The 15,048-nt window shown below is 32.7% G+C and overlaps 1 protein-coding gene across 5 annotated transcripts in view; it reads left to right on the forward strand.

Annotated features, from left to right (window-relative positions):
* LOC6050607 (nephrin) overlaps positions 1 to 15,048 on the forward strand; it is a 426,239-nt gene that overhangs the window by 298,909 nt on the left and 112,282 nt on the right. For all 5 annotated transcript variants that reach the window (XM_038266076.1, XM_038266070.1, XM_038266071.1 and 2 more), the window contains exon 4: positions 3,958 to 4,071. In XM_038266076.1, the coding sequence (XP_038122004.1) occupies positions 3,958 to 4,071 (114 nt within the window). The remainder of the gene's footprint in view (positions 1 to 3,957; positions 4,072 to 15,048) is intronic.

Below are 15,048 nucleotides of genomic sequence, written 5' to 3' on the forward strand. Positions count from 1 at the left end.
AAAGACAAAAAAGAAAAAAAAGACAAAAAAGACAAAAAAGACAAAAAAGACAAAAAAGACAAAAAAAGACAAAAAAGACAAAAAAGACAAAAAACCTTCAAATGACCACTCCCAGCGTTGCAATCCTTCCTCGCAGTCCTTTCCGGTGTGAAGAATATCACGGATTCGTGCGTCCATAAATTTTATTCACACATTTACTAGCAAATTTTGGCTTGAGCTGCTGCTGCACCAGACTGCCATCTATCTTGGTTGACTGCCGGAGCAATTGAAATACCAGTTGCTGACAGTTGTTGGTCTGCCCATAACCAAGTCACAGTTTTGTCGCCGCTCTGAACTCCACCGCTGTGACTCGCCGGAATTCTTTTGCATTCCCAAGTCCCTCCCGGACAACTCAGCAGCGACTCCCTGTTTTCCAAGCTGACAAAAGCCGTAAAATGGGCGCATTTTGGACCCCGTTCCGGCCTACTTTGATTGGTTTCGGTTTTTGGCGAAGGTCGCGAAGCGATCCAACGCCTCCCACAAAACTTAAAAGCTGTTCAAAGAAGCGTCAGAGTACGGTCCGACACAGTCAAACCAACCGTACCGACCTCAGTGTCGTGACGTTTGACTGCAATAAATTTACACCATTACTGTGCGCGTGTGAATGGCTGTTCCGCGTTGTTGTGCAGTGCAAACAACCACCACTACAGCGGCAGCAAAACTTGAAACTCTGTTGCTTTTACAGATGCAGAAATGCGCCGGCACAGAGGGTTCAAGATGTTTCGCATTTGGAATTCTTCTTTTCCGGGTCTGAAGAATGGCTTTTCGATGGGTGGGGAATGGGAAGTCTTGTTGTTATTCAAATGAATTACACTTGAATGGTATTTTGTGAGGGGGGGATGGAACTACCGGAAGGAACGTTCCGTTTTAAGATCGAGTTTCATTTGATAACATTGGGCAAGTGGAAATATTTCTGCTTGATTTAAATTGTTTAAAAAACGAATTATGTAAAAAATGTGTTATCACTGAGTTGTTTTTTTTCATCAAAATGTACTTCTTCTCAAAATGGTTTAAAATCCTCAATTCAAATTTCATCTTCCTCATTTTCAAAGCCAAGGGCGCCAACCTAAATTTCGCCCGCTGCACCATCCAACGCTGTGACGTCACATGCCGGCAAGTGGCGGTCTCGCAAGGGTCCATTAATCATGTCACCGGTCAGGCCAGGCCAACCAGCCAGCCCCAGGACCTTTTGGTTCCGTGCAATCCCCAGAGAGAGAACGCAAGCATTCGCGCCAGCAACCCTTGTCAAGTGTCTACTGGGCGAAAAAGAGAGGGGGATTTGGGACAACCTTCCCCTCCTCACCCCACTGACATTGGCCGTCTCTCGGATCTGGAAACAATTATTTGTGTTTGTTTCCGGTATTTAAACATGGCCAAAAACGAGCGAACGAATGAAATTCTTGTAGGACCCCCCTTCTCCTACCTTGGTGGAGCATGCCAGACAAGGGACAAACAACATTCCTTCGTTTTCGTTTTTTTTTTTAATTCTCTAGGTGGGGTGGGGGAGACTCGCCATGTCCCCATACCGGGGAGCAAAGTATTTTTTGGGAACATATTTGGAGGGCGTCAGTTTTGGCTGAGCTTGCTGAAAACAGAACCTGCGGAAACCCTCAGTGTTCAATGATTTCAGTTAAATTAAATTCAAATTGGGAAAAAAACTAAACGACTTGACGACTTGACGACTTGACGACTTGACGACTTGACGACTTGACGACTTGACGACTTGACGACTTGACGACTTGACGACTTGACGACTTGACGACTTGACGACTATTTGATTTTTTGATTTGTCGTGTTATTGACATGACAAATTGAAGAATTTTTGACTTGACGACATTTTGACTTGACGAAATTTTGACCTGACGACTTTTTTGATTTTTTAACTTGACGACTTTTTGAATTGAAGAATTTTTGACTTGACCACATTTGGACTTGACGTCTTGACGACTTTTTGACTTGACGACTATTTGATTTTCTGACTTGACGAGTTTTTGACTTGACAAATTGACGAATTTTTGACTTTTAGATTTTTAGACTTTTAGTCTTTTAGACTTTTAGACTTTTAGACTTTTAGACTTTTAGAATTTTAGACTTTTAGACTTTTAGAATTTTAGACGTTTAGACTTTTAGACTTTTAGACTTTTAGACTTTTAGACTTTTAGACTTTTAGACTTTTAGACTTTTAGACTTTTAGACTTTTAGACTTTTAGACTTTTAGACTTTTAGACTTTTAGACTTTTAGACTTTTAGACTTTTAGACTTTTAGACTTTTAGACTTTTAGACTTTTAGACTTTTAGACTTTTAGACTTTTAGACTTTTAGACTTTTAGACTTTTAGACTTTTAGACTTTTAGACTTTTAGACTTTTAGACTTTTAGACTTTTAGACTTTTAGACTTTTAGACTTTTAGACTTTTAGACTTTTAGACTTTTAGACTTTTAGACTTTTAGACTTTTGGGCTTTTAGACTTTTAGACTTTTAAACTTTTAGACTTTTAGACTTTAAACTTTTAGACTTTTAGACTTTTAGAATTTCAGACTTTTAGACTTTTAGACTTTTAGACTTTTAGACTTTTAGACTTTTAGACTTTTAGACTTTTAGACTTTTAGACTTTTAGACTTTTAGACTTTTAGACTTTTAGACTTTTAGACTTTTAGACTTTTAGACTTTTAGACTTTTAGACTTTTAGACTTTTAGACTTTTAGACTTTTAGACTTTTAGACTTTTAGACTTTTAGAATTTTAGACGTTTAGACTGTTAGACTTTTAGACTTTTAGACTTTTAGAATTTTAGACGTTTAGACTTTTAGACTTTTAGACTTTTAGACTTTTAGACTTTTAGACTTTTAGACTTTTAGACTTTTAGACTTTTAGACTTTTAGACTTTTAGACTTTTAGACTTTTAGACTTTTAGACTTTTAGACTTTTAGACTTTTAGACTTTTAGACTTTTAGACTTTTAGACTTTTAGACTTTTAGACTTTTAGACTTTTAGACTTTTAGACTTTTAGACTTTTAGACTTTTAGACTTTTAGACTTTTAGACTTTTAGACTTTTAGACTTTTAGACTTTTAGACTTTTAGACTTTTAGACTTTTAGACTTTTAGACTTTTAGACTTTTAGACTTTTAGACTTTTAGACTTTTAGACTTTTAGACTTTTAGACTTTTAGACTTTTAGACTTTTAGACTTTTAGACTTTTAGACTTTTAGACTTTTAGACTTTTAGACTTTTAGACTTTTAGACTTTTAGACTTTTAGACTTTTAGACTTTTAGACTTTTAGAATTTAAAACTTTTAGATTTTTAGACTTATTTTAAAGTTATTTTCAAATTGTCCGATGTAATTTTAATCGAACCTAAATTTTAAGAAACGGCGTTCGAGGGTTAACTACCTCAAACACCCGTAAATTTCCACCGGAAACCCGGGGGTGACGTTCAAGAACGTCATCCGTCCACTGCTGCTGCTGCTGCTGGTGGCGGAAGAATAATTTATAACTGCAGCTGCACTCTCGTGACAGATAGAGTGAAAACAGAACCGGTGAAATTGTCGGAGGATTTTTTCTGCTGTTACTCACTTGAAGTGATAAGAAATTTATTCACTATTGAAAAAGTTGAGGGAGATTGAAGAAGTTGCTGGTGAAGCCAAAAATTTGCAAGTTATTTGCGGTGAAATGGGAAGGGTTGCCAGTAGAAAATAAACTGTAATTTTTATAATTTGAAAAAAATGTCTTCAAAATAAAACAATTCAAAAACATTTTAATGTCAGAAAACAAATAAAAAAAAATCTAGATGTATTTTTTATCTTATTGATAGTAAAATAAATGTAATTTCCAAAAAAAAGAAAACAAATGGTAAAATATTTTAAATATTTAAATTGAAATTTAAATTGAAAATACAATTTTCCCTCTTTCTCTTCACAGTCCCACCGGAAAAGCTGCAGATCGTGGACTCGACCGGTCACAGCATCCCCCACTACATCCTGGGGCCGTACAACGAAGGCGCATCAGCCAACTTTACGTGCGTGGCCAGCGGAGGTGAGTTCATTGCGCATTCAATGTTATTTTCATTTCTGGCAACACTGCCAAATGTTAGGAGTTCTTTGGTGAATTATGCTGTGATGATGATTTCAGAACAAGTTTTTATTTTACATATTTTAACAGTTTTTAGGTACACTTTTAATGAGTCAATTGAAGAAATAATCTGGTAACACTGCCCTATTGAAAAATCGTGCCAGCAGAAAAAAAAATCAAAGGAGGAATGTTGAAGATATGGCTTAATTAAATTTCCGAAATCGACTTTCTAAAAACGTTTTTAGAAAAGTTTGGATGATCTGGCAACACTGACCTTAAATATGTTTATTTAGAAGAATTCATAGAGCTCTTCATAGTTTGTTGATGTAATTTTGATTGAAAATGGCTCCTTAAACATTTTTCTTAACATTGCTGAACGAGTGAACCAAAATGAGGGGGCAATCCACAAACAACGTAAATTTAGAAACCATTTTGAGTTACAGGGTAGCCAGTTTATCAAACTTTATGACTCAACGACCATTTTATTCTTCGGAGAATTACTTAGTTGGACTCGGAATGGACTCTTTTTCATAAAATTTGTAGAACTGGCAACCCTGTAATGCAAAATGTTTATTTTGTTTTTAAAAATTATGTTTTCTGTGGATTGTCCCCACTCTAGATTTATTTTTCAAAAATTTATTTCTTCTTAGAAGTGTTCATATTTATCTCCTCTTAGAAGTTTAACTGAAAAAGAGAAAGACACTCGATTAATCGTTAAAAAAAATCTTTTCGACGACGTTCATCGTTCAATTTGTGAAGAGTGAATCTTAGAAAAGACACTTTTCTGTGGTCCATGTGAAACGACACCTTTCAAGTGGCAACCCTTTATTTTTTAGCTCTGTTAAGAAGCGAGTGTGTCATTGTTTTTGCTTCTTTGTTTCCTCTATCGCACTCAGAAAGAAGAGTGTGTGAGTAATGTAGCCACTTGTCACCGCTGGCCGATCAAGCGTCGCTACTTTTTATTGTTTTGTGTTGATTTTTACGCTGAATTTAAATAGAAATTAAAAATGACAAAAAGTATTCAATTTTGTTCGCCAAATACAACAAAAAGCTTAGCATAAGTTACTACTTTAACTTCAGAAGAAATACACAAAGATCAACATCAAGTAAAACATCGTTGGCGATACGCGTGGCAAGAAGCACTCAACGATTACACAAATAACACTCACACACACACACACTGTCAGAATCAACAAAGAAGCCAGAGCAGTTTATTGCTTAATTGAAGTTCTGGGAAAGCAAGAATGTTCGCTTAAACCAACATTCTCAAGTTTGCGAGCCACAGACAAAAACGCAGCCGTGAATGCTGGAACGCGAAAAAAAGAACAACTCGATATTTTGAAGTTTCAACTCTGTTTGTCTGAGGGCCACCATCTTCTTTCTGTTGAGAGTTTTGCACTTGCTTTGTTTTCCACGCGTTGTTTGCTTTATTTCTTTGCTCTTCTTCAGGGAAAAGCGAACACGTGTTTCCACGTGTGGCGGTTACACACGGTGGAGGTTGGGTTGGGTGGAGGTTCGATTAGACGGGGGGAAAATCTTAATTATATTTACCAAATGGATCGGAAAATTCCGCAGCAAGTGAAAATTCGCGCAAAGTTTCCGATGGTTTTTTGAGCAGCGTTGTTTGGATTTGGTTTTGATAATATTGAATTATAATTGTTGTGGAACTACTCAGACAATATTCATAAACATCGTTCAAGTCCCAGTTTAAACTCGATTATATTTACGACTTCAAGCAATATTTTTAATCCTTTTATTTTATTTAAAAAAGGTTTTAAACAGAAATCATCAGCTGTTATTTTGTGACCGTTTTTAATTTCCCAGAAAGATCGGCCAATGTTTTACCTCATAACTGGAAACGTGATAATTTTTGAAGCCACTTAACTTTACAAATGGAATTTCCCGAGAATTCATTACCCCTCCAAACGGTTGGTTACCGCTCGCAAATTAATTTCTCGAAATTGGTTTCATTACGGGCGAAAATGATAGCCTTTTTTGCGATGGGAATTTTCAGTAAAACCTTTTCGTTAGGTCGTGGTGTTGAAATGGCAACATATTGCTTACATCAGCTCAATTTATCATATTCACTCATTCTCCGCAAACTCACACAGCAGTTGCCCCAATCCCTCTTCGATTTTCGTGAAACTTTGTCCTAAGGGGTAACTTTTGTCACTTACCACAAACTCGAGCTTTATCTTTCGATAACTCATGATGGAGGGGCGGTTTGGTTCATGTCATTTTAAGGGAAATTGAATTTACTTTTCAAATCTTCAGCAACCCAAAAGGGTCATTTTGTCACCTATTTAGAATAAAAATTTTCATTTTGAAATTTTGGGCATTTTTGTAACTTCAGGATTATTTTTTAGAGTTTTGTACAAAGTTGTAGAATTTTGTTTTAAGTAAAAATGAGGGGTTTCGGTTTGTTTTGGGTTTCTTATCGCGATTTTACAAAAAAAAAGTTTCCGTTTTTTGTTTTTCTTTGATTTCCAACTTTTTTAAAACTTATGCTTTTAAAAATTTCTATGCAAGGTAACAAAAAACACGAAATCCTTATTTGAGAAAATTTTTTTTTTCGAAAAGTTATAAGACAAAAGGTTTTGGAAAAAGTCAGAAATAATTAAATAGGGTAGTATAAACTAACAATTGAAATTCATGTTCAACATTCCACATCATTCCCAGTACTTTACTCGAAAAATAGTTTATTATATTTTATTTAACATATGAGCAATTCTCTACCAAAACCAGAAATGGATTTTATTTGTATTTTTTGATTTGGCTCAAACTTTGTGGGGGCCTTCCCTATGACCAAAGAAGCTATTTTGCGTCATTAATTCACCCAAACAAGTCTCCATACAATTTTGGCTGCTGTCCAAACAAAAATGGTATGTAAACATTCAAACAGCTGTAACTTTTGACTGAATTTTCTGATCAATTTGGTGTCTTCGGCAAAGTTGTAGGTATTGTTGAAGACTTTTGTGAAAAAATAGGTACACAGAAAAAAATGCAAATTTTTTAATCAACTTTTTTTTCACTTAAACTCAATTTCCCAAAAAACGTTTTTTTTTTTTTTATATGTTTTAGGGGACAAAACTCCGCAACTTTTGAGCCATAGAGAAACATGGTCGAAAAATCTGCCGCCGAATCATAAATATTTGAAAAAATAGTGATTTTTGGAAAAATTCGAAGTTTCATGAAAAAACAAGTTTGACATTATTAATTAGTTAAAGTGAAAAAAAAATTGATAAAAAAATCCGTGTACCCATTTTTTTCTCAAAAGTCCTCAACAATACCTACAACTTTGTCGAAGACAAATTCAGTCAAAAGTTACAGCTATTTGAATGTTTACATACCCTTTTTTGTATGGACAGCAGCCAAAATTGTATGGAGACTTGTATGGGTGAACCAATGTCGCAAAATAGCTTATTTGTTTATAGGGAAGGCCCCCACAAAGTTTGAGTCGAATCAAAAAATACAAAAAAATAAAAATGGTCGAAATCGGCCGATTTCGCAGAGAGTTGCTCATTTTTTAGCTTTTTGAAAGATAATTAATTTTAAGTTGTGCACACACAGTTGAATAGAACTTTCTATTAAACTTCAAACATGTTGCTTGTATTTTCAAAATTTTTTTGAATGATTTTTAAAAAATAACGATTTTATGTTTTGATTTTGCCGTGTTTTGTAGAAAAAAAAATCATATTTATAGAAGTTTAGAATTTATTTATGACTTGGGAAAATTGTATTGAGCCGCTGCAAATATTTATTTCAAATTTTATTACGCCCCTTCAAAATCGGTCCAAAAAAATATTTTTGCATTTTGTTCAAATTTTTAAGAAAAACGAAGTCTAATGAACTGAAAAACAAAACATTAAATGCAATTTCCTGCGTTTAAAATCGTATTTAGGATATTTGAGATCGATCAAAAATATTTTTTTTTGTGAAATTCCGTTGTACAGTACTATAAAAGTTTTTTTTTTCGACAAAAAAATATTTTGCCAATACTTTGATTTTTTGAAAACTGAAAATTGCTAAACATCTGGGCAGGTGTAAAATGCATTAAAAAAAATCATTGAAATGTTTATTTTTTATTTGTTCGCCCTTCCTCCCCCCTTAGACTTTCGACAGAGTCGAGGGACATAAACTTTAAAACATATTTTTAGCGGTCTTTTTGAACAAAATTAAAAATGTGTGTTTTTTATATTGATAACAGTTTGTTCAAGGTCATTTTGTGCACAGTATAATCTTCATTTTTATTTTCAATCGAAGATAAGAATACAAAAACAAAAACTACATCATTAAAAATATCATATAGATTTTTTTTTATTTTTTTGTGATATTTCATAACTTCTAAACTCAATTTCTAACAAATGTTATGCCAAAGGCCACCAAAAGCGTCATGTCAACGTTCAAAAACATTTCGTTCGGCGTTTTAAACACTTTCAAACAGTTGAATTCATAAGACCACTCCAGATAATAAGATGAAATTAAAACATCCCTGTCTTCATTTTTTTTACTTTCTGTTTAAAGATTTTGAGTGATTAACGATACATTTTATTGAAAAAGGTTTTTTTATTATTTTGTAAATAAAGAGTACCCGTTTTTAAGGTATTCGTACTGGCAATTACTTTAAACATTTTTTTAAGGTATTTGAAATATTTAATTTTTTGTTATGGAAGTTTTGTTATCATGAAAGGAATTTAAAAAATAAATTAAATTTAAAATTTTACGAAAATTCATGTTTAGAACCTTCAACTTAAAGAACATTACATTCCCTTGAACTATAAAGCTAATAAATTTGGCACTGAATTGAATTGTCAGGAAAATCGGGAGTTGTCCACAGAATCCAATCTGATTTAAAAAAAAAACTGTTGTTCATTTATTCTGATTTGAATAGAAATTTTAGCAACGTGATTCCCAGATAAGTAAAAGTCAGTATTTTGAAACACTTTGTCCATATAATTTTCCATACAAATTTGGTAGCTGTCCATACAAAAATGATATGTGAAAATTCAAAAATCTGTATCTATTGAAGGATTTTTTTGATCGATTTGGTGTCTTCGGCAATGTTGTAGGTATGGATATGGACTACACTGAAAAAAATGATACACGGTAAAATTTTTTTGGTGATTTTTTATTTATCTTTTTGTCACTAAAACTTGATTTGCAAAAAAAAAAATATTTTTAATTTTTTTATTTTTTGATATGTTTTAGAGGACATCAAATGCCAACTTTTCAAAAATTTCCAGAATGGGCAAAAAATCTTTGACCGAGTTATGATTTTTTGAATCAATACAGATTTTTTCAAAAAATCGAAATATTGGTCGCAAAAATTTTTCAACATCATTTTTCGATGTAAAATCGAATTTGCAATCTAAAAGTACTTTAGTGAAATTTTAATAAAGTGCACCGTTTTCAAGTTATAAACATTTTTAGGTTACTTTTTTGAAAAAAGTCGCAGTTTTTCATTTTTAAAAATTAGTGCCCATGTTTGTCCACCTTTGAAAAAAATATTTTTGAAAAATTGAGAAAATTCTCTACAATTTGCTTTTTTGGACTTTGTTAATACGACCCCTACGTCAAGAAAATTGATGTTTTCTATGTTTCACCCAAACAACCCACCAGTTTCTAATGTCGATATCTCAGCAACTATAGGTCCGATTTTCAATGTTAAAATATGAAACATTCGTGAAATTTTCCGATCTTTTCGATAAAAATATTTTCAAAAATTTTAAATCAAGACTAACGTATCAAAAGGGCGTAATATTGAATTTTTGGTCTTTTTAAAATATTGGCCTAGATTTAAAAAAATTAAAAATATTTTTTTCGAAAAGATCAGAAAATTTCACGAATGTTTCATATTTTAACATTGAAAATCGGACCTATAGTTGCTAAGATATCGACATTCGAAAATGGTGGGTTGTTTGGGTGAGACTTAGAAAACATCAATTTTCCTGTTTTTAAACCTTTGCATGGCAATATCTCAGCAACTAAGGGTCGCATCAACATAGTCCAAAAAGCAAAATATAGAGAATTTTCTCAGTTTTTCAAAAATATTTTTTTCAAAGGTGGGCAAACATGGGCACTTATCTTAAAAAATGAAAAACTGCGACTATTTCCAAAAAATTTACCTAAAAATTGTTATAACTTGAAAACGGTGCACTTTATCAAAATTTCACTAAAGTACTTTTTGATTGCAAATTTGATTTTACATCGAAAAATGAAGTTGAAAAATTTTTGCGACCTATTTTTCGATGTTTTGAAAAAATCTGTATTGATTCAAAAAATCATAACTCGGTCAAAGATTTTTTGCCCATTCTGGAAATTTCTGAAAAGTTGGCATTTGATGTCCTCTAAAACATATCAAAAAATAAAAAAAATTAAAAATAATGTTTTTTTTGCAAATCAAGTTTTAGTGACAAAAAGTTAAATAAAAAATCATCAAAAAAATTTTTACCGTGTATCATTTTTTTCAGTGTAGTCCATATGCATACCTAAAACTTTGCCGAAGACACCAAATCGATCAAAAAAATCCTTCAAAAGATACAGATTTTTGAATTTTCACAAACCATTTATGTAAGGACAGCTGCCAAATTTGTTTGGAAAATTATGTGGACAAACTAATGATTAAAAATGGCTTCTTTGGGCATACCGAAGGCACCAAAAAAGTTTCAGCCGGATTAAAAAATACAAAAATTAAAATTAAAGAAAAAAGAGCGATTCCGTAGAGAACTGCTCATGTGCGATTGGTGACCTCTGATTAAAAGCATTTTTTTTTAGTCTGAGCATAAAGCATGAGCTATACTTTTTTTTTAAGTCGTTTCAATTTCGCAACAGTCATCGCTCAATTTCATCTCATCACCGAAAATTATTTTGGATTTCAATTACTGCACAAATGCCACTTTCCAGGAACTCATTTTTCCAATTTCGTTTTTAAAAGGGTGCCCCCATCGGTCGGTTTGGTGTATTTCATGAAATTGGTTTCATTATACAGGCTTGCAACTGTTTTTTATGGATTCTGTGAAGGATTCAACGAATCAGCAATAATCACTCAAATAATGGATTTTGTTTCTAAAAATATTGGTTCAATGAACCTGTTCCAAAACACTGCCTTTTAATTTCGGCGAACAAAGCCGCAACCCTGTTCGACGTCGCGCACCTAATCGAGCATTAGAATGTGGATAAATCGAAATTAATTTTAATCACCACCGTGTTTTCGTCACAAAGTCATAATAATTGATCAAGCTCTGGAATTTTTCCGAACCCAAGCTGTCAATTGAAGCCATCGCTGACTAATCATTAGCAATTATGCTCACCCGCAAGCGCCATTACGCTGGCAACACTGCTGGAGTGAGTGGGTGTGTGGAAATAATGTTATTGTTTTAATTTGATTTTTCCAATTCAATTTGTATTATGATTTATTTTTATTAAGTGCTCGGAAAAATAAATGCTGGTGGTGGGGTCTGAAGTGTGATAAATTCAATAATTTATCAAAGGGTTTTTTTTTGCAATTGGTGCTCTTAATTGTTTTTTAGCTTTGACACCTATTGATTACATTAGGGTGATTTCAAAATTTTGATTTGCGCTTACAAGTCAAGCATTGATAGGCCACTGTCGTTTTAGAAATGAATCTCGAAAAAAAAATATTCAAATTAAAAAAAAATATGAACCACCCTAATAAAACTCCTTCCCCCAACTTTGTCAATGCGGTGACGAACCAAATGACCGCTGCCCAAGTCCGCTCGACCGTGACCTGGACCACAACTGGCCCCACCATGATAACAAAGCTATTAATTAAGCATTAAATAAGCCACCAGTGTCCTTTTGCACTGGCGGCCATTAAATTTCAACCCGCAATGATTCAATTGAGGAAGCACTAAAGTTGTTTTTTAACGAAAATTTTAACCCCCTTTCAGAGTGAGGGAATGCTTTTGGAAAAATTATTTTCACTCACAAACTGTTTGTTTTTTTATTTTTCGCCAATTTGAACTGTTTAATTGAATTGACTGTGTCGCAAAAAGGGCCTTATTTTTTTTCGTTGCAGCGAGGTTGCGCAAGCTCATGATATGATTTTATTTATTTGCACCAAATTTAATTATCTGTAAATGATGGAGCGTTTCAGATATCTGCAAGCGAGCGCGGCTGGATCTGCAGTTGAAATTTATCGCTGAAACTGTGAGGGGGGCGAGGTGTTGCGTTGCGTAATTTGGGGGTTAATTTTTGACCACCGATTAGAGTTTAAAGATTCTGTCGAAATGTTTTGCTTTCTCTAAATTTTCAAACGAAGTAATTGTTCCATTGTAAATGCAATGAGTAAGAATTCTTGAATTGTTTTTTTAATTAATCAAGAAATCATAGCTAATAAATTTTGAAAAAATGGACTGTAAATTATTGTAACGAACTTCTGTAATTCAGGTGAAATCGTTATGAGGATAGATACACATTTTCACAGACATTTTCATGTGTGTAAAAGTTTTCCAAAGGCCTTATCAACTTTTCAATCTGAACTTTAAGAAAAAGAAAAAAAAATCAGAAATGGATATTACAATTTCAGCAATAGAAAGATCATCAATAGTTGTTACAAGTTGTAACAAATTTGTTGTTAAACAGTTGTAACTTACAACTGTTTAACAACAAATTTGTTTTTATGAAAAAATATAAAAAGATGGAAAATGCAATTTTAAACCCAATTTTATTTTTCTAATTGCAAAGTATGATTAAAACACTCTATAAAACCTTTTAACTGCCTTGCAAATTCAGTATACTAAGGTTCACTACAAATATTTTGAAAAGTAGTTAAGTTTTGATGTTGACGATCTAATTAATCATTTTGCCATCCTCAACGTGAAAGACTCACATTTTTTTAAGCTAACAAAGGCCAATAAAAAAAATCAAATAATTTGTCCTAGGGGCAAAAACAGAAGTCACTACTTTAAATATGAGTAATTTCAGGTCAGCTGAGTACACATTTGGACTTGATCTCTTTTAATTTTTCAATCATTCAGGTTTCATTTTATAGAAAATTGTCTTTGAAATTCGATAAAAATGAAATGTTAACCCTTAAATGCGCCCTTTTGACGTTTTAAGTTTAAATATTCACTTTTTACTTATTCTTTATATTTTTGTTTATTTTATCACCATCGTGTTTCCCGGACAATTTTACATAATAATCAATGTCAACCTCAAACTAAAATGAACTATTGGCGAGAAACAACGATTTTACTGAAAAAAGTTTGATTTTGCGCAGCACTCTGTCCTATAAATTCAAATCCAAATAAGTTTCCCACATTTAAACCAAATTAACCGGGATTCCATCCTTTTTGTTAAAAGTACACCATGTACTTTCGAGTGCAGCGCAAAATAATTTTTTTTTCAGTAAAATCACTGTTTCTTGCCAATATTTCATTTTAGTTTGAGGTTTACATTGATTATTATGTAAAATTGTCCGGATAACACGATTGTGATAAAATTAGAAAAAATAAAAATATAAGGAATTGGTTAATAGTGGAATTTTTAACTTGAAACGTTAAATTACAATATTAGGGGCATTTAAGGGTTACCATTTCATTTTTAAAAATATAAAAAAAATAAATTACGAGCCATGGAAAAAGTGTTTTAAAATGCATTAAACACCTGTCTAGTTGTTTTGCCATCATAAGTTTCCAAAATATGTAAGTATGACGAAAATTTTATTTTTTGTGAAAAATATTTTTTTTTGCGGTGCTGTACATTGAAATTTTATAAATATTCTAAACATTTCTAAACAAGCCTAAACACGCTAAATATGATTATCACTGCAGAAAAGTGCATTTGAGATTTTTTTTCAGCTGATTAAACTTCTATTGAAAAATATTTGTAACGGCCTTATAAGAAAAAAAAAGTGGTTAGAAAATCGTCAAAAAAGAGGGCGGTGCCAAAAAAAGAGGGATGGTTCAAACAGCTAAAAACATGGGATTTCTGATAACTATCATTAGATGAACGTTCCCTCCATGTTCTGTCGAAATCGGTGAAAGTCGAGTCCAAAAGTGTACTCAGTTGACCTTGAAAAACCCATTTAAATTACTTGGCGTTTTCATTTGTTCTTCGAATCAAATAGGACTTTTTTAAACGTATCATTTTTGTTCAAATTTGAGATCAGAGTTAAAAAAGATATGAAATTTTAGAATATTTTTATGAAAAATGGATTTTCTAACAGCAGCAGAACTGTAATGTGAGCAATTCTCTACGAAATAGGCCGATTTCGACATTTTTTTTTTTGTTGTATTTAATGATTTGGCTCAAAATTTGTGGAGGCCTTCCCTATGACCAATGAAGCTATTTTGTGTCATTGGTTCACCAATACAAGTCTCCGTACAATTTTGACTACTGTCCATACAAAAATTTCCGATCTAAACAATATTTTGATTTTTTTTTATTGAACATTTCAAAAGGGCGTTGCTATTAACTGTTTGGCCTTACAAGCAAACCACTTATGTTTATATATTAAAATTTATCTGCTTTCAAACAATGTTCTACTGTTATACTCTAAAAAATATCCATGCAAAGTTAGACAAAGGTTTAGGTAGAATCGAAAAGTACATTAAATTTCTCTTAAAATAACATATTCCAAAATTTTTTGGAGTCGAGTAACGGAAAATGGCAGAGTTTAAATAAAATTTGTTTGTTTTTTTTTCGATAAAAACACGTTTCTTCGTAATTTTGAGTACGCTATCAAATCGAGCGTCCAATTTCACATAAAAGTCCCTTTGACACCAAATTTCTATCTCTTCACTGTTTCAGGCTGCAAATCATTGAAAAACACCTCTTTTTTCGCATGTTCAAAAATGGAAGGGGTTGTACCGCCCCTCCGTCATGAGATATCAAAAAACGGACCTCGGATTCGTGATCAGGGACAAAAGTTACTAAATAGGACAAAGTTTCACGCAAATCGAAGAGGGAACTATTTCC

This window comes from Culex quinquefasciatus, chromosome 3, assembly GCF_015732765.1.
Source record: "Culex quinquefasciatus strain JHB chromosome 3, VPISU_Cqui_1.0_pri_paternal, whole genome shotgun sequence".
NCBI classification, from domain to species: Eukaryota; Metazoa; Arthropoda; class Insecta; order Diptera; family Culicidae; genus Culex; species Culex quinquefasciatus.